General features: G+C 39.0%; 2 protein-coding genes across 2 annotated transcripts; one reads left to right on the top strand and one right to left on the bottom strand.

Moving 5' to 3' along the window:
* The first annotated feature begins 184 nt into the window (after positions 1-184).
* Positions 185-17761, top strand: LOC115360638 (solute carrier organic anion transporter family member 1C1-like). The gene is made up of 14 exons (XM_030053670.1): positions 185-319; positions 7453-7594; positions 9110-9242; positions 9477-9598; positions 10666-10812; positions 11407-11505; positions 11964-12212; positions 12376-12540; positions 13174-13369; positions 13634-13799; positions 14575-14759; positions 15246-15310; positions 15692-15809; positions 16608-17761. Exons 1-14 carry the CDS (start codon positions 233-235, stop codon positions 16831-16833), a joined length of 2100 nt encoding a protein of 699 aa, XP_029909530.1. The 5' UTR covers positions 185-232; the 3' UTR covers positions 16834-17761.
* A 2335-nt stretch (positions 17762-20096) lies between these two features.
* LOC115360639 (B-cell receptor-associated protein 29-like) lies at positions 20097-23520 on the bottom strand. The gene is made up of 7 exons (XM_030053671.1): positions 23429-23520; positions 22439-22539; positions 22159-22306; positions 21667-21802; positions 21247-21343; positions 20823-20923; positions 20097-20696 (listed from the first exon to the last, which is right to left on the bottom strand). Exons 1-7 carry the CDS (start codon positions 23518-23520, stop codon positions 20658-20660), a joined length of 714 nt encoding a protein of 237 aa, XP_029909531.1. The 3' UTR covers positions 20097-20657.
* Between the last annotated feature and the right edge of the window lie 495 nt (positions 23521-24015).

The following is a 24015-nucleotide window of genomic DNA, read 5'->3' as shown; positions in this document are numbered from 1 at the left end:
CTATCTATCTATCTGCACACACACAATCAATGAAGATTTGCAGAGTGTGTAAGCCACTTAGGATGTACACATGGCCTGCCTGAGCTTGACAGATCTCTGTTGATCTCTACAGCACCTTTCTCTGAATTCCACCCAACAGGTGTGACTGAAGACCAACCAAATATACCAGATCTGCTGAGGAGCAACTCTAAGCTGAGCAAGGTACAGTAAGAGCCTGTCTTGGTTGAGGGAAATGGACAAAACAGCCAAGAGAAGGTGGACACCGGACAACAGCCCTCCCTCCTCAGGGATGAAGCACTCTTGCCACCCCAGTCTAAAGGTACTGTACCTCATGGGAAATTTAATTCCCCCATGGCATTTGCTCTCACTGTCCTGACCTCTAGCCAAACCATGCAGAGTTATTAGACACTGTAGACATAGGTTGCATAAAGTTCTGTGGATTGAGGCACACATTCGGGCTGTGGCCTTTTTTATGTGCACACCATTTTTAGGTTTTCTTTTTCTGTGCACATGTTCATCCAAAACCATGGCTTCCCAAAAGTATGGAAGAAAATAAGGCCATGGACTTTTTGTTATATTTTGTTTTCATGTCTTTCTGTCTTTGCATTGCTTTAAATACCATGTGCCTTTAGTAAAGATTTATTCAGGATGACAGTGCAGTAAGACTGAATTTGCCAATTGCCCCTCTGACATTAGCTGAAACAAACAAACAAAACACAAACATAACATCTGATAACATTTGGCTATTCTGTATTATTTCCCATAAATAAATAATTAAACATAGCCATCATATATTGAAAATATGTTTTATACCAAAAGATCAATTTCTGTCCATCTTTTCACTTAACTATCCTGATTGAAAATAATATGCATGTTAAAGATAACCAGAGAAATGAGAAATTGCGAACATGGACATTGTTGCAAGCCTGTATTACTTTTACCGGCCACCAAGGCCATTTCTCAGTTTCCTCTTCCCTCTGCTTCACACTGTCAACATGTACACACCAAGAATGTCAAAGAATTCTTATAAGTAAAAATACCAGAGGTTTTTCAAAGGCTAACACAAAGACTGGAGAAAGTCATGGACCTGTCCTCAACATCACCTATTGATTATGCAGCAGCCCATTTGAAGTCCAAGCAGGGGGATTTCTAAGTGGCAGCATGTTGATTTTTGTGATCTGAAGGTGATTCTCAAATCCCTGAATGCTAAGTCAATAGATGTATTCTTACGGAGAAGGTTATTCCCAAGTTGTCTTCCAGAAAAAAAATGAAACCCCTAAACAACATAAAAAGCATAATTTTGAGGTAGACTGCTTGACGTTGCATGACAAATAAGGCAAACAGACGTTCCTTTTTCCAGGCTGGCTCTGTGCTATGGACTAGAGAGCTGTTTGTATGTCATGTCATTCTCGCAATGCATTCTGGGAACTTCTCATTGACTAAGTCAGCATCCACTGCATCTTCAGTTGGCGAGTAGCCTGCATTTCCAGGATGTTACTCGCCCTCCATTCACAGTGTTGTTTTGTCTTATTTAGCCATACTTAGGATGCTAGATATTATGCCAAGCACATCATGGAGATGGCAAGAAAAACAAAAATGCACCCTGAGAACAATCTAGATTTTGTGCTGTAGAGTCAAAGGGTGGAAAAGGTAGAGCCTGCGTGAAGCCAACAACGGCAGGAAAAACCAGTTCATATAGACATATGTGGTTATAAAAATGTGCAGCCTGGAGCCATGGCTGCTGCTGCCAGCCCAAATCAGGATTATGCAGACATGCTCCCATACATGCATTGAAATTTATGCAAATATTTTCCTAACAGCACAGCATAAACCCAAAATGTATTCAGTGTGCATTTTGGGACTTTCCATAATCACACACCCTCACACAGGCAACCCAGACTCATCAGGCAACCTACACATCCCAGTTGTCAAATCCTCTTTAAACTGAGCCATCTGACAGATATAAACTGTTCACAAGCCTAGCAATTAAATTAATGAGAGATAAATATGTAGGCTTTGACCAGAGGCACCATGTATAATTGGAGTGAGCACATGCACACAGCTAATGGGCTAAAGTTAGTCAGCTAGTTTTCCTCCCTAGAAATGTCTAATATTGGTTTGCAACATGGTTTATAAGGTAATGAACAAGTAGAAACATTTTACCAAGGAAAAGAATGGGCTAATAAAGAAAACTGAAATACAATGAAGAAAGTGCTATACCTTTACATGTAAGTTTGATTGCATGTCATGTTAAACAGACTCACAAAAAATTGACACTCATTTTTTCATTATATTCAAGTATTCAAACTGACCTATACAACATATTTTTTCAAGTGTCTTTCTTACAGCCAGAAAGCCTAAAAAATGAATACAAATTAATTTGCACAAGATGCACAACTAGTTTCAAGCCGCATCAGTCATTTCTCTCCCCAGACTTAAATTAAGTGCTTTGGATTTAGTGGTCAGAGCATGCTGTTTATTTTACGTGAACCAGCTTTATAATCCGTCGTTGTGTGCGTCAAGGCACAGTTCATGCCAAATAGGGTACAAATAGGAACAGGCACAAGGAGAGTTAAGGTGAGGAGAGATGGAGGAGGTAAGAGCACAAGTCACAGGGGAAGAAGTGAGGAGAGGCAGCACACTTCACTACAGTATATCACTGTCAGCCTGTATAGACTGCTGCTCAAAGTGTTTATAATGCTGCTTGCTTTACATCTATGTATGGTCATGTCAAAGTGCACCAGATGGATGCATTTGCTGAAATTTAAACAGTTATCCTCTAGTAGACAATCCCTGCAGATCCCCCTACTATGATTCAGTAACTTCTCTTCTCTGAGCTGAGCCCTGGTTGTTCTGAAATCCCAGCATGATCCTTCCACTACGTAATTTGGATATAAAGCATAGGACAGTCAAATTTCCCCAACTGACAGTCAAAGTGTTTTTGGAAGCCAGAAAACTGCCAGACCAATCAGCCTTCTTTGAGGAACTGTCTTTTGCCTTCGGTGACGATGACAGTGAGAAGCTACAGTGTACAGAATTGGAAAACACACACAACAATATATTAACATAAATTTTCTTTACAAAGCCGCAAGAATCATATACAGACATGCAAACAAGCTGACAATGTGCTCACCAATATGCCTGCTCTCTGTCACCATCACAGTTGCTGCAGTCTGTTCAGGTTTGGTGCTCTCATGTCATGTCATATGGTTTGTTTGTCTAATTGGACAATTTGGCTAATGATTGACGGATCTTATCACTTGCTATGCATTTTTGCAAACACTTTTTTCCAAACAGTTTGGAAAAAAGATTCAGAATGTACATATAATATGGTTTGGACATGTATATGTTAATTTACACAAGTCTTTCAGGAGGTTGTTTGTAGCAATCTCCTGCAAGAAATTTCCTGTATTGGAAATGGGGGAGATGAGTGCATGTGGAAAAACCAGCCTCTACACACTGCTGAACTCAAGGTTTGAATTTAACTCAATCAGGACAATGCTGTAGACCCTAGAGAGGTTGTAGGAACACGCATGAAGAGTTACCAACTCAAAAGAGAGTGGGCCAGTGTGGGCCAGTCTTTCATTTTCAAAGTCATCTGACTGGCCCAGAGGTATCTTTCTCATATTTGTATGGGAGAAAAAGAGAGAGAGACTGTGAGAGAGTGAGCATGGATTGTCTCTCATATGTATGTGTTGCATGCATGAGATAGATATGGTAAAGCTTCTAAGATGTGCACCATGTGGAAACAGTATGACAGCTTGGTTATTTATCGTCAAAGCAAATCCTTATGGACCACCACCCCTGCTGAATTTCATGCTGTAAACTAACTTCACACATATTTTCTGTACATGCTAATGTAAATCTTAATGATTCCTTGAGCATTCCTGTTGCATGTTTGTGTTGGGAATGCTGCATGTGACTGGTTAGTGTAGGGCCAGTAATGATGACCGTGCAAGGTGTTCAGTGCAGCTCTTTGTGCCCTTTGGACTGGGTCTTAAATTGCTGAAAGAAATTCCTTAGACAGTGTTTGTGCCTCACTGAAAGAGGTCAGAATGGAGGTTCTGTTCCTCTTTATTGGATTAAGAACCACATTGGACTATAATTAAAAAGCTGCTTAGTGAAATGCTCAACGTTCAGCAACAACTATAACAAGGAATTCCAGTCACGCTGCCTTTTGGTTCATGTGTGTTTTCTGTCCTACAATGAACGTCTCAGTGTTCTGCTTTTCATATGACATTCACATGTTTTTGGGAAGAAAGGGTGTTTGTCTGCCTTTAACATGTACATGCGTTTAACAGTACAGTAGTACTCTTTATGTTTGTGTTTACCCCAGTTTCAAGTGGTTATAAATACATGTATTGTATAGCATATGCAAGTATTTAAAATTTCAGATTTACAGTATGTCATACTGTTGCCTCGGGTTCTGTGCAAAATGTAATTTTGTGGCCCCTTTTACAAGCTTTTACAATACATGGCCTGTAGCCTCATGTTCGGTTCCTAGCCGACAGACTGATCACCGAGCACTTGACAAGCAGATTGAATCGGAACTAAACAGAATTTGAGTAATAATGGACTGTAAAATCTTGCACCTCTGTCACAACAAGTCTCTGTGGCTCTTGGCAACATTTTGGGAAGCAGCTGATTAAGTGCACTTTTTTTTTTTTTTTAAACTAGGATTGTAACACAGACACAGGTTGCTCCTGTAAATCAACCAGACTTTTTGAGGAAGTGTATTGTGGCCTCAGTCTCAGTTCAGTCTGTCATCGGGGGCAGTCAGAAAGGGCCATCTAAAATTCCTCATGGTATTTGGCTCAGTGCCCCCACTGGAGGAGAGCATAAGGAGAGCATAAGGTTTGCAGGATCACCATGTCAGCTTTATTAATTCACTCATAAAAGAACCTTTGCACATGAAGATATACTGCTCCTCCAGGATTGCTAATGTTCTGGGGTGTGGATGGTAATGATGCGTGTAACATTAGAATAAAGCCTGCACTCATATCAAGGGACATATTAATCAGCTACAGACCACCCAGGACGTTGCTACAGCTGCATTTGTCTCTCTTAGCTCCTCACAGCTCTTCCATATGTTTGTCAGAGGTGATAGGAAATTCCATAATCCTCTCTGGCCAGTTCCTCCTCCTCTCTCATCTCTCGCTCCACTTCTCTATATGGAAACAACACCGACAACATAACCTCTCCATACTGGCCGCTCTGTTGGGATTGGCACAGGATCAAATGTTCTTATTTGCATCGCAAGCTGAGAGACAGGAAGAGTGTTGCTAGAATCCCAATGGCCACATTCTCTCTGTTCTCAAATATGTTCAGTTCAGACATGCTGAGAACAGAGTGCTGCATTCTGTAGTGTTACAGTAAACCATGTGCTTACCTTGCCTTGTTGCATTGCATTTTAAGCAGTGTTTTGGACAATCCTCGCAGACCTTTATTTTAAAGAATGAATCAGCAGAGAAAACATCAGAACATCAAACGGTGATCAGGGTAATATAACTATCAGCTCCTTTCAGTTTGTAAATTAGCAGCTCCTTCTTTTTGACTGATGGCCAAAGAAAATGATAAGCCCTGCCTGTAAGGACGAGGGATCCAGCACCAGACTGAACTGTAAGGAGTTGTTGTGTCTTTTTTTTTTTTTTTTTTGTGCATGACCATGTGAAGGCCAGGTGCTCATGTTAGCATATGAGGTGGAACATATGCTAGGTATTTTTCTGATCACCCTGTTTCTCATGCTAACCAAATAGGCCTTCATTATATTCCACTTCTGACTCATCTGAATATCTTTTCCCCCACATCAGCCGATAGGCCTCCTCCAACTGTGAGCACATCTTAAAGCCTGATTAGAGTTTGCATCAAAGTGATAATTGCTTGTATCCTCATTCACTTCCAGTGAAAACCACTAGCCATTAGAAGTGCTGCATGATGACCTCTGAATGACAATCCAGCATCGCAGTGTCTCTTGTGACATTGTGAAATCATTCAGTTATAGCAGTCACTTCTAACATGCAGTTTGGCCTGTTGTCAGTCATGAAGCAGGATTAGCTGATACATACACACAAAATCAAGATATTTTAGGTGCAGATGTTCCACTGAAGCAAATTTGTGTCCCTTCATTATATTTTCTCCTTACACACACAATATGACCTCAGTTAACTGAGGTGTCTCAGTTAACTGAGGTCATATTGTACTTCAAAGATAGCTCTGTGAACATTTGTGAGCTTCTCATCTTTTAGTCTTTGTGCAAGGATAACAATCTGAGAGGTTCCTTTGTTCTCTCTCATGGACATAAATAGAAATCTGTCCTAGTATGACCAGGATCATCACCTTTGTGTTTATGTTTCCTCCTCTCCTTCACTGAAGGAGCAAGAGGGAGGGAGAGTCAATGAGCGAGCAAGCATATTATATAAACTCATTGTGGAAGATTAACAATCTGTCATTCGTCATTTCATCATCTAATTTACCACCATATGGTAATCGTCATTCTCTGTATTATATATTTTCTCCCCAGAATAGTACTATGATTGCCATATGTAAATAAAAATTTGAAAGCTGAGCGACAGAGAAAATAGAGAGTATGAGTACGTGTGTGTTGCGTGTGTGTTGGTGGGCGGCAATGCATGTTTCCTCCCAGCGCAGACTATTTTCAGCCCCTAAGAGGGCAGGCCATGGCTATTGCTCACCTGTTTCCAATTACGCTGCAGGTCAGTTGTTCTGTCAGTGCATAGTCCTGCTAATGTGTCTCTGTCCCAGTGATACCGGCTTCTCTAATCCTTCCTTTGTTACTGACTGTCAGTGTCTGCAGGCGGTTGAGGAAAAGTAGGAGGATCTCAGTGCAAACTCTGGTCCAAAGCTTGCACAACACATTGCCAACTTATAAAGGTGTACCCACACTGCAAATTAACACCATGCATACATGCACTCTCTAAAGAAAAGTTCAGTATCTCATCAGCAAATACACAGGCACATTCTCATTAGAGTTAGAGTTTGTCACCGCCCTTTATGTTCCTCTACTCAGTCAGTGAAAAAATAGTGAGAAGACACTGTGAGAGGCTTGAACTAAATATGCTGTACATTCTGTTTACGTTATGCAATGGAATAATTGTATGTCATATGTTTTTTTCTTCTTCAGTGGAAGTGTTGCAGTCCACAATTTCATATAATGTATCTATCATAGGGAGGTCGGGTATAGTTACAGTAAGCATTCAGTATCTCGAAAACAATGTGAGTGTATTCCTTTAAGGTGTTATCCAATTGTCACCCAAAGGCATGACTTACCTAATAAGAGTACCATTATCAGTTTTTGCTGCACTCTTTCATAATATTTTAAGAACAGATGTCATTACATTTATTCATGATTCAAAAGAATATGTTCTTTGAAATGTAAAACTGAGCAAAAAGGGCCACTTTTTAAACTATCCTGTGTTCTCTCTGTCTGTGTAGATGTTCCTTTCGGCCTTGTCTTTTGCCTACTTTGCCAAGGCGTTATCTGGCAGCTACATGAAGAGCACAATCACACAACTAGAGAGGCGATTTGACATCCCAAGTTATCTAATTGGCATCATAGATGGGAGCTTTGAAATAGGTAAGTTTCTAACTTGGTTTACGTATGTATTCTGTTTACTCTGGCTATACGTGTCCATGTTTGGAGGCATTAAGATACTAAAACAAACATACTAATAATAACCTAAAGAATGTCAGCTGGCATTAATACTATTCTATAGATAATACTGCATGCCCGTTTGATCTTTAAATATTCTTAGTGACCTGCTGGTCGCATACTTAATTAACTTTTAATGAACAAAAAAATCCTTTGAAGTTCTGTAGGCTGAAATGATTTGTGTGGTCCTCACAGCAGGTGGGGGACACTGCATGAAGATAAGGATATGTAATACCACGAGTATGTGCCTCACATAAATATTGTAGGCACTCACGCTGGCTTTTTTCCCAAGACGTGCACAGTTTTCAGATAGGACAGGAATCATTAGTTAATTTGTCACATCCAGAACTCATAGTGTAGGGAAAGACTCCAAGATGGCCCACACACAATCAGCCCACCAAAACTGAATACATTTTCTGAAAAGCGAACTACATCATGAGGACCCAAAAGTGACGGACCCCTGAACAGCCATCACCATTTTGACAGCTCTGATACATCCTTAACCCAAGTTCAAAGCAAAGTCAAGTCAAATAAGGCTTATCTATATAACCTTTTAACACAAGCATGTCTCAAAGGGTTATCATGTCTTATATATATTGTATCATGTATATGTCACATACCACACTACAATCATATATATCTATACTGTATATTAGGGCTGGGCAATGAGGACAAAATCAAATATCACAATATTTTTGTCATAGTGCATCAATATCGATGTTGTAAGAAATATTCTATGACTACTGGTGCTTTCATGTTTATATACAAGACTTTTGATAAACAATCATTAGTAATTTGGATATGATGACCAAACAGCTAGAGACAAATATTAGAATGGCCAGAACAAAAGTTGAAAAGTTCACAAAACCTCATCCATTTATTGTAATGCATGCTTTAAAACCAGGAAAACACTTTACCATCTCTCAGTATTATCCCAGACAATGACTAGTCTCAAATCATGATATTAATATGAAATCAATATACTGTATTGCCCATCCCTACTGCTTGTACATCGTTTACCACTTCAGAAACTCATATACTATACTACATCATGTACAAGTTATTTATTACCTGTTACTTTTGCTTTTGCACGGATCACAATTTTTCTTTGGTCTGAGGGTAAAGAGTATTCTTCCCTGTACGAATAACTCTTCATAATGCTTGCTAGCCCGACAAATACAATGCAGCAAATCACAAATAAAGATACTTCTATGGTGCTGTTTCCATAGGCAACGGCAGATAAGAGGCTATCGCAGAAGACATGAAATCAGATGGGATCATCAGAAAGGGTTTACTTAGGCTTTTTTAGATGTTATTGAAAAGTGTTTTTTCATGTAGCTGTATGAAATGCTGCCAATTGAAATGTTGTCCACAGGAGGTCTCACACTTGGTGCCTTTGTGTCCTCTCCATCTCCTCTTCTGATCGTGATAACTCTGTAGGGAATTTGTTGGTGATTGCCTTTGTGAGCTATTTTGGTGCGAAGCTCCACCGACCCAAGATCATAGCGATTGGATGTGTCTTGATGTCTTTTGGGACCTTCTTGATGGCCATGCCTCACTTTATCATTGGCCGGTAGGCAAAAAAAAAAAAAGAAGAAGAAGTCATTTCTATATTTATTAGTTGCAGTTCACTGACTGTATCTACAGGCTTCTTTGTTTTAAAATCTTCTTTTGGCAAACAAAACTGTAAATGTATTGTAATGCCTAATGTATTCTTTGATTTTTGCTTCATATTATATGTATCTAATGACACTTGATGCTGTCTTCCTTCCCTTGTTTAACAGTCACATTGGTATTTTGTACGCAGCTATAAGTTCGAAACATCAGTTAGATCTTCAGTGAATTCAACAAATAACCTTTCTCCATGTCCAGCAAGCTCACCTGAGTCCACCAGGGCAGGTGATAGGCCATCTATACTGCCCTCTGGAGGTAAGAAATGGAACACCTACAACACTGAGCCTGGTCAACAAAACACTGCATATGTCTTCGTTTGCCATTTGGCTAATTATACAATTAAAATAAGATTAGGTAAGCCTAGTTGAAGCTGGACCACCACCTTGGCTTAAATCACAGAAAATAAACAGTTTGTCCTTGGCTGTTTCACGCTTTTAGTGTGCGTGGTGTATATGGTCAATAATACTGCTGCTAAAAAAAAGCTGCAAATTCTATCCATAACTGAATACATATATCAGTACATCCATACCTGAATACTCCCCTACAGTAAACTAAATAAAATTAGAACACATCTCTTGGGGCATTCAAACAAATAATGCAAATTATTTCTGGCCAGTATTTGTCCTCTGTCTTATTTGTGTCTCCTATCAGAAGCAGAGCCATTATGTTAGTGATCTGTGTTACTTATCTGTGTTGAAGACATTTTAACGGAGACATAATGACAATTAAAGGTGACCTACGTATGATAGGTTGGCCTGCTATGCCCTTACAATTGTGTGTCGTGTATTTGTATTTTTTCTTTTTCTTTTGTCATTTTGATCTGACTCATTGTCGACTCGTGAAATTCTAGGTAGGTCTTTAAGACACATTTGTGATGAAGGGCTAAGTCAGCAAATTAATTTGAACTTGAACAACTGGGACAGCACATGGTCATACAGAAAGAGACGATCATTTAGTTAAGAGGTTCTATACACTATCTGTAATGCTACAGTACTGCTAAAGTACTCTAGTCTTGCATCATGGAATACAGTAGTTTACTTCTGTAAGATGCCGTGGATCAAAACTATTAAGAAGGGTGGACTTGCATGGAACAGGATTTTCAATGAGACTTTAAACAAAGTTTAATAAATTATAGTATAATAATAATGCTATAATTTGAAGGCTATTTAGAGTCCTTTATCGCTACTACAGTCTCAAAGAGCTTTACAGGGCCACAGTTTATGCAAAACAAAATGTTTGAAAAGAGAAATGTAAGCTTTTCTGCAGCTCAGAATTACAAATGCTGACATTGTTTTTTCTTCCTATGCCATGCTCTCCTTTAGGCTGTGAGAGAGAGTCCAGTGTCTCCATGTGGATCTATGTTTTTCTGGGGAACGTCCTGCGTGGCATTGGAGAGACTCCAGTACAGCCTTTGGGAATATCCTACATAGATGATTATGCACAGTCTGAGAATGCTGCCCTTTATATAGGTAATGCAACACAACTGCTGTCTATGTCAAGACATAGACAGAGCATAGAAGCAGGGTAGTGGTCACTTCATGTTCAATGCCATCAGTTGAGGAGGGGATTTTCATAAAATTTTCACCTCCAGGCAATTAGGAAATAATTGATTGTTTATTTTTTATTCAGATCTGATTACTTTTTTGAATAAAATGGCTGTTGTTTCTGAAGTATTAAAAATAACAACATCTTACAGTTACAACTTATTACAACTTAGAGATTAAATTGTACAAATATCATTAATATGAACTTGAATTTAAACCGTTTATTGTGATAAAGGCCATAGAATATGATGTTTAATCAGCAGGAACACAGGAAATAGGGAGGGGACGGTGTAGGCCTGTCGGGCCATCCAAACATGACCCCAACCCCTTTTGCTGCATGTACACTACATGCAGATTTTCTTTGAAATAACAGAAGAATAGAAAAGTTTTAATTTGAATATATGATATAATGAAAAACAAATAAATCACAGTCTCTATATGCAGTTTCTACGCGTACCTCAACCATAAGCTATTAAATGTGGCTAAATGAATATGTCTCTTTCTGTTGCAACATTACAGGTTTTGTGCAGACCATATCTATTATTGGCCCTGTCTTCGGGTATTTACTGGGATCACTGTGTGCCAAGATCTATGTTGACATTGGCTATGTGGACATGGGTGAGTGGATTAAGGATTTCTATATACTGTGTACATCTGGGTGAGTTGTTACTATGGAATATCAGCAACTTTTTTTCCCCACCAAGGAAATGCATACAGTGTCCTGCATCTGTGCAGTTGGATCTTTGTCACTGTAAATTGTAGAAAGGCTTAAGGCTACAAAACTAACTCAAATCACCTTTTGGGGTAATATCACAGCACGGCACACAACAGGAATTCAGATGAGGCAAGATAATTTACATGATAAAACCTATTTGGACAGCACAAAGTTGCAGTCTTGAGCATTCTCCTCAGGAATTGTTGCCTTTGAGCATTGCCGGGAAACCTCCATAGTGTATTATTGGCCTTAGAAATTAATATAGGTGAAAAATAAATGAACATGTAGCTGTAGGACAATAAAAAAAACAAGCAAAATTAGCACACAGCCTCTGCTGACAGGGTTCCTTGTGTCCCCTCAGAGAGTGTGACTATCAACCCTGGCGATGCCCGCTGGGTGGGGGCGTGGTGGCTGGGCTACCTCATCGCTGGAGCCATTACACTCATGTCTGCCGTGCCCTTCTGGTTCCTGCCCAAATCACTGCCCATTCCTGTGGATAAGCATGATACCAGCTGCACGCCAGAGCAGACCAGGTTTATTAAGGATTCCCCCGCCATGGGGCACAAGTTCAGACCTGAAGAGCCAGCCAATTTGCATGAGATGGCCAAAGGTATGATTAACACTGCTGTCAGCCACAGCAAGATGTAATGTTGGTGAGCTCTTCAGTGTTCTACCCAGTTGAGCTTTTATGGATATGACTAGACACATAACCTTTTTGCACATCTGCTTGAAATTTATTTATATATGGTATCATTTTTATCTCTCCTACATAGAATTTGTGCCCACGTTGAAGAGTCTTCTTGGAAATCCTGTTTATGTCATCTACTTATGCGTCACAGTCATTCAGTTCAACTCTCTCATTGGTATGGTCACCTACAAGCCCAAATACATTGAGCAACACTATGCCAAGTCAGCATCAAAAGCAAATTTCCTTATGGGTAAGCAGACTATTTTCATTTTATGTTTTTGCCTCTTTGTAGATGATTTACAGGCTTGTTGGAAGACATTGTTGCTTTACTAAAAAAAATAGCAGGGATGCAAAATTATGTGAGCTGAATGGTCATTTTAAGTGTTTCCTGAACCATCTTTTACTGTATTCTTTATGCCAACTCCCACATCCTTCCTAAATAAAGACTGCTTCAAGATGACACAAGTTTACTGCAATTTTAGGACACTCTGAAATGGCAGATAGGCAGTGATTTGTAAAGAGCATAGAGATTAATGAGGCCTATTTTTAGTTCCACCTGATGGAACTTAAGACAGTGTAATAACATATCTCTTTTCATCCAAATAACAGAATGAGTGAGGAGGGTGTAGGATGTTGAGAAATGTATTTGGAATCCTCTATCCTCTCAACCATCAAAAGTCATTTTCATCTTTCATGACATGACTTCAATTCACTTTGCATGAAATATGGATGACACTGCTCTGTTATGAATGACTGTTCCGACTTTGATCCTTTTTTGGGGTGCGACTGTGCTGCTGCATGATGCTGCTGCTGTGTGTGTGTTTGTTCAAGTTGTTCCCTGTCCCAACATGTCTTTAATTGCTGTACTCTGCAATTTGGTTAGGCATGATCAACATCCCGGCTGTGGCCCTGGGGATGTTCTCTGGAGGGGTTATCATGAAGAAATTCAAGCTAGGTGTCATGGAAGCTGCTAAATTTGCCTTTGGGACCTCCCTGCTGGGCTATTTCCTGTCACTCTTCTTTTTAGCCATGGGCTGTGAGAACTCCAAGGTGGCAGGCATCACAGTTTCATACACTGGGTATGTGATGTTTCTCTTTCTCTTGTATTGTAGAGGAATATGCTATACTTAGACCAAGGAACTAGTCCGAACAGCTTAGATTTATGGTAATTCAGCCTTGAATCACTACAGTTGTCTCCCACAGTTACTTTGAGTTTTCATGTGAGTGTCCTTTAAAATTTTTGTTTCCATACTCCATGTACTTTAATGATTGTGCCTTCTTTTTGATAAAATTTTCATAAGTAGTCAATAATGTATGCATTTTCTTCATGTATGCCCATGCAGAGTGGAAGGATTGTCTTCCCACGAACGCTCCCTCTTCTCTGACTGTAATTCGGGTTGCCTGTGCTCAAGGAGGGAGTGGGATCCAGTGTGTGGTGAGAACGGGATCACCTACGTGTCCCCATGTCTGGCTGGCTGCACCTCCTCCACTGGCTCAGGCAGAAACACAGTTAGTCACACATCACTGCCTCCATGACATAGTTTCAGGATTATGCAACAATATAGTCTGAATCCAGTGTTATTTTCTGATGATCTCATTTCGTAGTTATGCAGCTAAAACACAAAAAGTCTCCCTAAACTCAGTTTGAAAATTTTAAATATATTAAAGTTTTAGTTTCTGCCATCATAACAATTTCAATCTCATTTAGACAAATCGAAGAATCACAAGTGCAAGAGATCAAAGTCACTTGGTCTATGTTTGTCTATGTGTTTATTGGTTTAGGGCTTCCCTGCAGGCTATTTTAGGTGCACCACCTTCTGTTTGTTCTGTCATTTCACGAGCAGGGGTAAATTATCTATGTGGACATCATGTGGACTTGCGTAGATGCATAGACGTAATTTTGGCTTTTAGAAAAAGCCAATATTGATTAATTTATGGTTAATTCATTTCCATCCCAAAAACACATTTTCACCCTAACTTTTGGTTTTGTACCAAGCTGCTGTGAACCTGGAAGCAGGACCGATTCTGTTTGTTTACAAATGAAGTTTGAGCTCTCAACACCCCCTAGTGGTCAGAATTTGCTTATTGCAGCTTTAAGCAAAAAACAAAGACTACTGATGGTATTATGAGTGCAACTGACCTTTCTGCCAATCGGCTTGACCCTGTAGCTACTAAACAGTAGAACAGTTTCTGTGGTGCAGTGCAACTCATCCATCAGTGATGTTCCTACGTTTTAATTCCTTGTCCAGTCACCTCAGATCTGTTCTTCTGATTCCCATGTCAGGTGTTTGACCAGTGCAGGTGTGTGGCATTGGCTGGTAGCCAACCAGGCAACCTCACAGCGTCTCTGGGCCAGTGTCCGCACAGGGACAGCTGTGATCGAATCTTCCCTTACTTCCTGGCTCTGTCTGTCCTCAGCTCCTTCATCATCTCCCTGGGGGGAACACCTGGCTTCATGCTGCTCATCAGGTCTGTCAGTCACCTTTTCTGGACTCAATGAGAAATATTAGAAATACCATGATCATTTCATATATGGGACATTGTTGAAGCAATACCATCATGATTGATCAATAATTTGTAGTGTTACCCATTAATGATTTTTTTTTTTATATACATAGAAAGAGCAAACTAACTGGACTTCTCCTAAACTGAATTTCAGCTGCATGCTCTGCCCATCACAAATTAGGAATTAAGGTGTGATTCTAACAATAATAATAATAATAAAAAATATCATTGTTGGAGCAATAATAGTAGAATTTCTGCTCTTATTGGACTGTCACCTTTATTCCCAATTTGTCTCAGGGAAAAAACACACTGAAACTTTTTATATATGTACCATAAAGGATGTGATTGGACTCCTTTTTAGCATTTTATTTTGTCTTGACATTTTTGCTTTATTTATGTCCAACTTGAAAAGTCGAGTGTTTACTAATGCCTGCAGTCTCCCTCCTATAGGTGCATTAAGCCTGAGCTGAAATCCCTCGCTCTTGGAATCCACACACTGGCCACTCGAACCCTTGGTGAGGACTGCCATTAGTATTCTCTTTATAACCTTCTTCTTGGGTAGGTCAGTGTGAATGTCAGCCTCCATATAGCTGACATTCACAGTATGTTGACGTGAGCAGAATTATTGAGATGCTGTGCAGATATATACTGTATATGGAAACAAATCATCACCTGAATCTTATCATTAGGTATTCCTAAATATTAATGATACTATCTGTGAATTCTGTAGCATGTGAGAGGTTTTAAAAGACCCATTGTCCATTAGATATTACAATAATTTGTTATTTGTTTTAAATTATCAGTAATTTTGAAACTGTGAATAGACATTGGAACAAAAGTCTTCAAAAGTAATTTATAAGTATATAAAATATGCACATTTTCTACATACTGCACAGCTGGAATACCTGCCCCTATATACTTTGGAGCTGTAATCGACACCACCTGTCTCAAATGGGGATACAAGAAGTGTGGTGGACGAGGAGCCTGCAGAATCTATAACACCTCAGGTTACAGGTAGCCTTCTCAATAATAAATACATGAACTACTAACTTATGCAGCAACCTATGCAGGTAACAACATTTTAGGGGTTTAGATCCCAAAGTCTATATATTCTGCCTACAAAGGTTAGACCAATAAATCAATTTGGCATTCTGGCATTTTGGCTTGTTATTTAATGTTGGATATCACCCCATCATGCTGTCCAATACTAATGACAGCATGTGAAAACAATATGTGAAACCTGCAAAGAAATTCAATTCTTCCTGGCATCGTAATTTAATTTAGATATTTTTAAGCTTTCATTTGAAGGCAATTAATATATAGTACAAGCTGGGAGGTAGATTTTAGTCAAGACTTAAGTGCTACTTGATGGTTAATGCTTTTTCAGGGTTTTTTCAGTTATTCCAAGAATACATACAGTATCTGGGAGAAACACTGAATTCTGAATCCTGACTCATCAAAGAATATTGGCGACTGGCAGTTTCAACATAAACAAATTGGCATTTGTACTGGTGTCCATCTCAAAATCCCATCCTAATAATTAACTTTGTGAAAATGTTGCTGCCTCAGTCAGTTCTTTAAAAACATAAGTTATTCCAGCCTTTAGAAACATAACTGTTTTTAAGCAAAGGACTCATAACTTAAATAGCAATGTGCACTCTGTCATTTTGGCATAATTTGTTTAATGGTGAATATCTTAATTTGGATTGAAACTGCACTTACAGATGTCTTCTTACCCACTGTATGAACCATTGCATCTCTCCTATGAAGCAATTTGTGTCCTAATTGTATTTTTGCCTCCCTGTTTTGCAGGATAGTGTACCTGGGCCTGACTCTGGGCCTGAGGACAGTCTCTTTCTTTCTTTGTGTTTTGGGCTTTGCTCTACTCAAGAGACAGATCAAAAAGGAGGAGAAGAATGCCCTGACCAATGGGAATGCAGAGCTGGAGTCACTGAGGAAAGAGGAGAACAGCTCTATACACTGTGAGCAGTTTATCCTGGCCTTGGACTGTAACCCCGACAGAGAGACTCGCCTGTGAGCCTGAGCACAACCTCTCCTCTTCTGATTTCAGCCCCATGGAGCACCACAGACTTAGAGAGGAGGCACCCACTGTGGACACTTTCATAGCACAGAGTTTATATTTGTATGGGACTTGGGTAGACATTAAGTGAAATGAGTATTTTATAAACAAAAGACGCTATTTCTTGAATGTATAAAATTCTATGTTTATGTTTTACATAAATGGAAGAGTATTTTGTAGGAAGAAAAATAATATAATTGTGTTGTATTTTTTATGTTTGTCTTTGTCGTTATGATCAAACTTGATCAAATTGTTCTTTTCTTAAGGATGCAGAGTCTTTTCTGAAAAGACAGCAGAATGACATTTTGTCATGCTAACTTACTGTTCCTGGCTTTGCTTTCAGTTTGGAAGCGATTAAACGGGTCTAATTAACTGTAATTTGTGTTTCCATTCCATCTTTAGTGTAGGAAGTGTGAATGTAGCTGCTGGTTAGTTGTTTCTGAATAATTGATTTTTTTTTTCCTACAGAAACAAACTCTTTGAGACATTTCAGTTTGGTTTTAGGGCAAACCACAGTACAGAGACTGCACTCAAAGTTATGAATGATTTGCTGGTTGCCGCTGATGCTGGGAAATCTCCTGTTAGATCTAAGTGCTGCATTTGACACTGCTGATCATTCTGTTTTATTGGAATGTCTCAAACACTGGGTTGACATCTCTGGTTCATTTTTAAAGTGTTTTTTTTCTTACTTACAAGACAGATCTTATGTTAGCCATTGGCAAGTCATGGTCGTCCTCTGTGAAGATGACCTGTGGGGTACCCCAGGGGTCTGTCCTTGGACCACTCGTGTTCTCTCGCTTCATGTTAGCCCTGTGGCATGTCATCCGCAGGCATAATGCGAGCTTCCATTCCTATGCAGATGACACTCAGTTGTACCTCTCTTTTAAACCCAATGATTTTTGTTAAATTAATACTCTCTATGATTGCATCCTTGACCTCAGATGCTGGATGGCCCAGAATTTCCTGCAGCTAAGTGTTGATAAGACTGAGCTAATTATTACTGGTCTTGGCACAGCTTGTACTTATACTTAGAAACATCAGGGCTCTCTGTTACAAAATATGGCCCAAAACTGCAGAATTCTTGGTGTCATCTTTGATAACCACCTCAGCTTGAACAAGTCTTGTATTGTTTTTGCAGCTCAGGAGGCTTTAAGATCAGTTCAAACTTATCCAATTGAAATCTAGAGACTGTCATACATGCATTTATTTACTCCTTTTTGGACTATACTAACTCTTTACACGTGCCGGAGTCAACAGAGTCTACATAAATTGCAGCTTGTCCAAAATGCCACAGCCAGACTCCTCGCCAAAACCAAAATAAGAGCACTCCTATTTTAGCTTCTCTTCATTGGTTCCCAGTAAATTTTAGAATTGATTTTAAGATATTGCAGATAAATTTTAAGACCCACCCTGGACACACATTTCAGATTTTCTTACACCACACTCACAGCCTGAGGTCCTCAGCCAAGGCTCCGTTAGCTCCACAATCTAGGCTGAGGACCAAAAGTGACCGGGCCTTTTCTGTTAGGGGCCCCAGTCTCTGGAACAGCGTCCCTGAGGACATTAGACTAGCGAGCTCCTTATCCTCTTTTAAATCCCCCTTAAAACATATTTTTCTAAGTGTGCTTTTACAGACTTTGTCTGAATTTCTGATGTGTTTGTCTCATTTATATTATATTACTTTTTAATGCAAAGGCATTCTCTTGATTCTTATTTTATTGATTCTTATTTTATATTGTTTTATTGTACTTATTTTACTCTTCCTCATATGTAGCTCCCTTTTCTTCTACATTTCCTTCCCAATATTGTGTAACTGTTAAGCTGTTTTAAAATTGTTTTTACCATTCTTTGTCTGACATTTTTATTTTCTCTTGTAAAGCACTAAGTAACTTTGTTTTGAAAAGTGCTATGAAAATAAAGTTTATTATTATTAATATTGCTGCTGCACTATGGACGAGGCATGCCATGTGGTATAACCTGTGAATGAATCAAAGCTATGCTAAAAGAAACAGAGAAACTATCTGAAAGACTAAACATGTACAGGGGCAAACATTACCTTCCTTCAGTAAGGAATAAGTCATTATTTTTGTTTGTATCAACAAATGAAAAGTATTTCCTTCCTGTTTGTTAATTAAAAGTAATAAAAATTGCTGTTTTGCAGCATAGTCTCCAAAAATATGATCAACCTTTATACATGACATCCTTCTCAAATAAGGTAAAAACAAACAAAGGTTACAGGACATTGTGAGTTACAATCATAGACCTGACTGTGTTCTGTTTGATTTTACGTATATTGTTTTTCAGCTTTGAAGACTAGGAAACTTTGAAACTTTTTGCAAAACTCCACAGCATCTACCTGAGTGCACAGTGTACTGTATATGTAGTCATTTCCTGCCTGACAGTGAAGACCAATCCTTTTTACCTCAGTTTTTTTCATGCTCTTACTTTTGTCATAGACAAACAATTGTAGAAAGTTTGCAGCAGAATTGTGCTAACCTAGAATCAGTTGATAGGATTGAGCTGGTGATTGTAGATCTGTCACTCTAGGAGCCTTGGTAAATTAGAATTAGGTTAATGTCAGTTAAAAAAGAAAGAAAGAAACGAAGAAAAATCACAGAAACTGTTTAAAATATTTCTTTTCCACAAGACTGTACGTTTATTTTTAAGGGTTTATATAAAAATTAGGACCTCTGACAAAACTAAAACGAGAAAAATAAACTGCTAACCAAAATGTCAAGCAACAAATGTGTCCCTGCTTTTGGCTTTTAAAGCGAATCTTCCATTTTCACCTTCCATTTTGATTGAAAATTTTAAATAAACCTAAATGAATGTATGTTGCTGTGTAACATTCGCTGATGCTTGCCTGAGTAAGGAAATAGTCCTCACAGCTTTCACAGCAGAGACAGATAGTGTAACTGTGTTTGTATGCGTTTGGCAGGAGATGTCATTATTCATGCCACTGACAGCTTGCTTACAGTGGGGCTTGGGAACATAGGATCAGGCCCTGGTGTGGTTAAGCACATGCTTAAAGAAAACTGGGCATGATCTTCAGAGTGAAATCAAAATGAGAAATGAAAATGTCATTGTGTATGGGGATTTGGGGTGTTGATGCAGCATTTTTCTAAAATTGAAGAGATTCCAAATATATATATATATATATATATATATATATATATATACACACATTAAAAAAAGAAGTAGCCGGATTTCATCATTGTCAGTTTTGTAATTCCTCCATATAACCATATAACGAGTCTCAAGGGACACAAAAAATACTATTATGTAGTGCATTCACAGATCCTGCAAACAGGTTAGCTGACTTGGAGAAGTACACCTGATTCAACACAATACACATTTTAAAGTAGGATATTTAGCAGCTTAATATACATGCCAGATGTTAAATCAGTATTAAATGTTAGTATTAGCATAACGTTATGTCTAATTTCAAGTAGACAGAACTTCTTATTGAATTGACCCTTTTAAATTTAAATATTTAAAATTAAAATAACTTCCCACGGTCATGTCCATGATATGGCAGCAATAGTTTCAGCATTCAAGGTTTAAACTAAGCAGCCAGTATAGAGCATGTTTAATCCTATCAATTAACAAATATGCGTTGGTTCAGCTTCAAAAGAAAATGAAAATGGCAACAGAATGCAAATAAGGCCTCTGGTGGTTTACAGTATATAGCACACTGTGTTCTATGAGAATAATCTGTGAAACAGTATCCATGGTGGGAGGTGAAACAGCACTTGAGAACAACTGTCACTGTAATCCTGTTGTTACTGATCCTTTTTGTCTGCAGCACCACTCTGGAGATTCTGCGGATCAAGTAAAGGATTAAAAAAAAAGAATCATTCCGGTATTAGTAGTGTCAATGTACAGTAAGTATTTTGTGATTTGTTTGCGTGTGCGTATGTGTGAGCATGGATGTGTGTAGCTGTTACCTGGAGTTTGTGGTGTTCCCTCAGCAGTCTGTCGTACTCCTGTGCCAGACTTTTGGCCTGCCTCTTCATGGCCTCCACCTCAGCATGAGACTTGCGCACAGCTACACAAAAAATAATATTACACCTTAGACTGCTCTTTCTATCATCAGTTCTCCTTTGTACAGTGCACCTGAGTTAAGTGGCAGAAAAAACATGAAATCAAGGAAATCAACATCAGCGATCACAAAAATTGAACAAACAAAAAACAATGATCTTGTTCTGTAATATGGTGAATATTAGTATGCATGTGAGTCTCAGCAAAACAGTGCTTTCTCATGTAGCATTTACAACTTTTAATTTATTTGTGAGCTGAGTTCTTTTGCTTTGAAGGGTACTAGTCTACTACAGAGCATCTTAGTATGATTAGTACTCCATGATTTCCCACCATCTTGTGCAGTTTTCAGATCTCCTGCCAGCTTCTCAGCCTCCTTCTTCAGAAGCTGGTTTTTCGCTGACATGGATTTTTCCTCATCCAGTAGAGCCTGAGTACAAAGGATCAGCTTTAATTTCCAAGTTAAACAGTGTAAGGTCTTAAAATGGTGTAAGAACCATTTACTACACAGTCCACAGTCCACTTCAAAAGGGAAAAATACAATACATTGCTATATTGGTATATGATACACTATGTCACAGTAAATTTAACCCATATTGTGGATGAACAGAAAGTGTAATAAGAGTAATACAATCAAGATCAAAGCCTCCAGTAACTGCATATGTAAGTGCATACTGTAGGGGTTCAACAGAGAGTCAGCGGTTCACTTTTAGTTCTCTTGCCAAGTTCTGGTGATGAATCTGTGCTCCTCACCTGTCTGAGCAGCAGACTGTCCTCCTGGTACTGCTTGGCTGCTTTGTGGGCATTGTCCATCTGAGCCTGAAGACCAGCAGACTCCTCTGAGGTGATGGCAACCTGATTCAGCAGGGTGACCACGCGGCGCATGATACTGGAATGCATTCATAAGACGGGGCAGACCAAGACAGAATACAAGAAGAGAAGACAGGGCAAGACAGAGCACAAGACAGAACAAGGGGAAAGGACAGAGCAGGGCATTTTGGGGACAGGAAAGAATAGCAGAAGACAAGACAGGGACGAAACATGGCAGGAAGGGCAGGACAGAGAAGGACAAGACAGGACAGAGCAGAACAGGACAAGACAGGATAATGACAGGATGGTGCAGGACAGGACAGGACAAGAGAGGATGAATGGTAGAGTGAATTATCAGACTTGTGTGTGATAAAATTATGTGCAAACACATAATTTAAAGTCATTCTAAAATTCAGAAAAGAGACTGCAACTGACAGCCAGAGGAAGAGGGAGAAGCCAGAAATGTAGAGGTTCCTCTGGGATCTGAACAGCTTCATGTGGAGGTGGTCAAACAGATTGGGGTTCGCCTTGGCATCTTGCATGGGCTCCCGTCCCGAGTACTTCTGCACCTCCCGGATGGCGTCTGATGGTGGACAGAAGGACAGAAATGGAGAGAAACATGACGGAATGCATCTAACCAACTGTAAAGGACAGCATCCTTGGTGTTACTCACTGATGAATTTATCAAAACTCTCACTCACAGCAAAGAGCTTACCAAGAAACAGAACAATGAGGATCATGATCATGGTAAAGAAGCCTTTGTTCCAATATGGAGACAACCAATTCCATATCCTCCAGCTGAAAACTGATCGCCATCTAAGAAGGAAAAAAAAATGGAGGAAGGAAGAAAGGAAGGGAGAAAGGAAGAAAGAAAGAAAGAATGAATGAAAGACAGAGCAGCACGACACCTGACTGTGCCTGTGTGAAATTACATTAAGACATTAAAAACTGCCTAGAAAGAATGTGAATGCGCTCTGCTGGCCATATCTGTGAACTGTCATTTTGTCTCTAGCCATTCTGTAGTTTGCAAATAAACTATAGTCCAGCAAATTTTAGGATTTCCTGATTGTGAGATGAACCAATGAACCAGTTTTACATTAATCCATGCAATAATATTGTGTAAATATAAAGAGACAGACAGAATCAATTCATTTCACATTCCTTTTTAAGGGTCCATCTTTCCAACCCCTACTTCTCAGTTTAAGACTATATAAAGTCATATAGTATTTTCCATTATAAATCTATCAAATGAAGAGTTACCCTATGTTTCCTCTGCATTGGGTTCCAGGAGAGTCATAGAAAGGAGGCATCAGCTCAGTGGGATAGTTATTTGGCTCTGGACCAATGGTCTGAGGGTTAAAACCTTTTTCTCATTTTCAAACTTCAGCACAGCTGAGTTCCTATCTTGATCAATAGCCTCCTCTGACTTCATTATTACACTGCAATGTTGGTTATATAACTTTCCTACTATAAATAGAGGTATAACAATTTAAACACTTTTTCCACATTTTGATATATAGTGTGAGCTTGTTCTTCCATGCAGACAAATGAAATACGATTTCTGATTCTTCTTGGATGTCTCAAATTGGCGCTTGCACTTAAATATAAGAATCTCAGCTAGTAGGTATTGGAGAAATGGCTGTGGGCAGGCATTTGAAAGTGTGTTGGTGCTGTTTTGGATTATCCTTCTTGTTTACTGCAGTACCTCTGAGCTGATATGAAGGGAAGACACAAGATGAGGATGACTGCTATCTCCACATAGAGGAAGAAAGCCACAGCAGTCCACTGCAGAGTCATCCTGGCTGCGAACCCCTTCAGAAAATGAAACAGGTTCAGTTAGCGCCATGCAGCATGACTAACCATGTAATTATGTGGAATTGAAAATCTAAGCATGATAATGTTATTTACTGGCGTGGTAGAGGCTAATATGTTAAGCTTTACACTCTGAGGCATATTTACTCCCATTATTAAATCTTTTATCCATTTAATTATAATGATTAATTATTTCCACCATGCAATGATTTTAGAGTACCGTAAAAAGCTATGGTAGGGAAATAGGCTACTATCGATTGTTTTGTTCATAAAATGTTTTTAATAAATCTAGGCTAGTACTTTTTCAGAGTACACTACATATGAATACATAAAAATATCATTAAAAAAAAACAACAACAACAACAGAAAAACCAGATAAATAATAGATGTGAATCAAACTCATTCAGTTTGCTTCCAGTTATTTATAGGCTAGGGTTTCCCCTCTAAATGTTATTATAGTTACAAGTCTTCATATAGTCA

Source organism: Myripristis murdjan, chromosome 6 (assembly GCF_902150065.1).
Source record: "Myripristis murdjan chromosome 6, fMyrMur1.1, whole genome shotgun sequence".
Classification (NCBI taxonomy): Eukaryota; Metazoa; Chordata; class Actinopteri; order Holocentriformes; family Holocentridae; genus Myripristis; species Myripristis murdjan.
The sequence above is the reverse complement of the archived record's forward strand: the minus strand, read 5'-3'. Positions and strand labels throughout refer to the sequence as shown.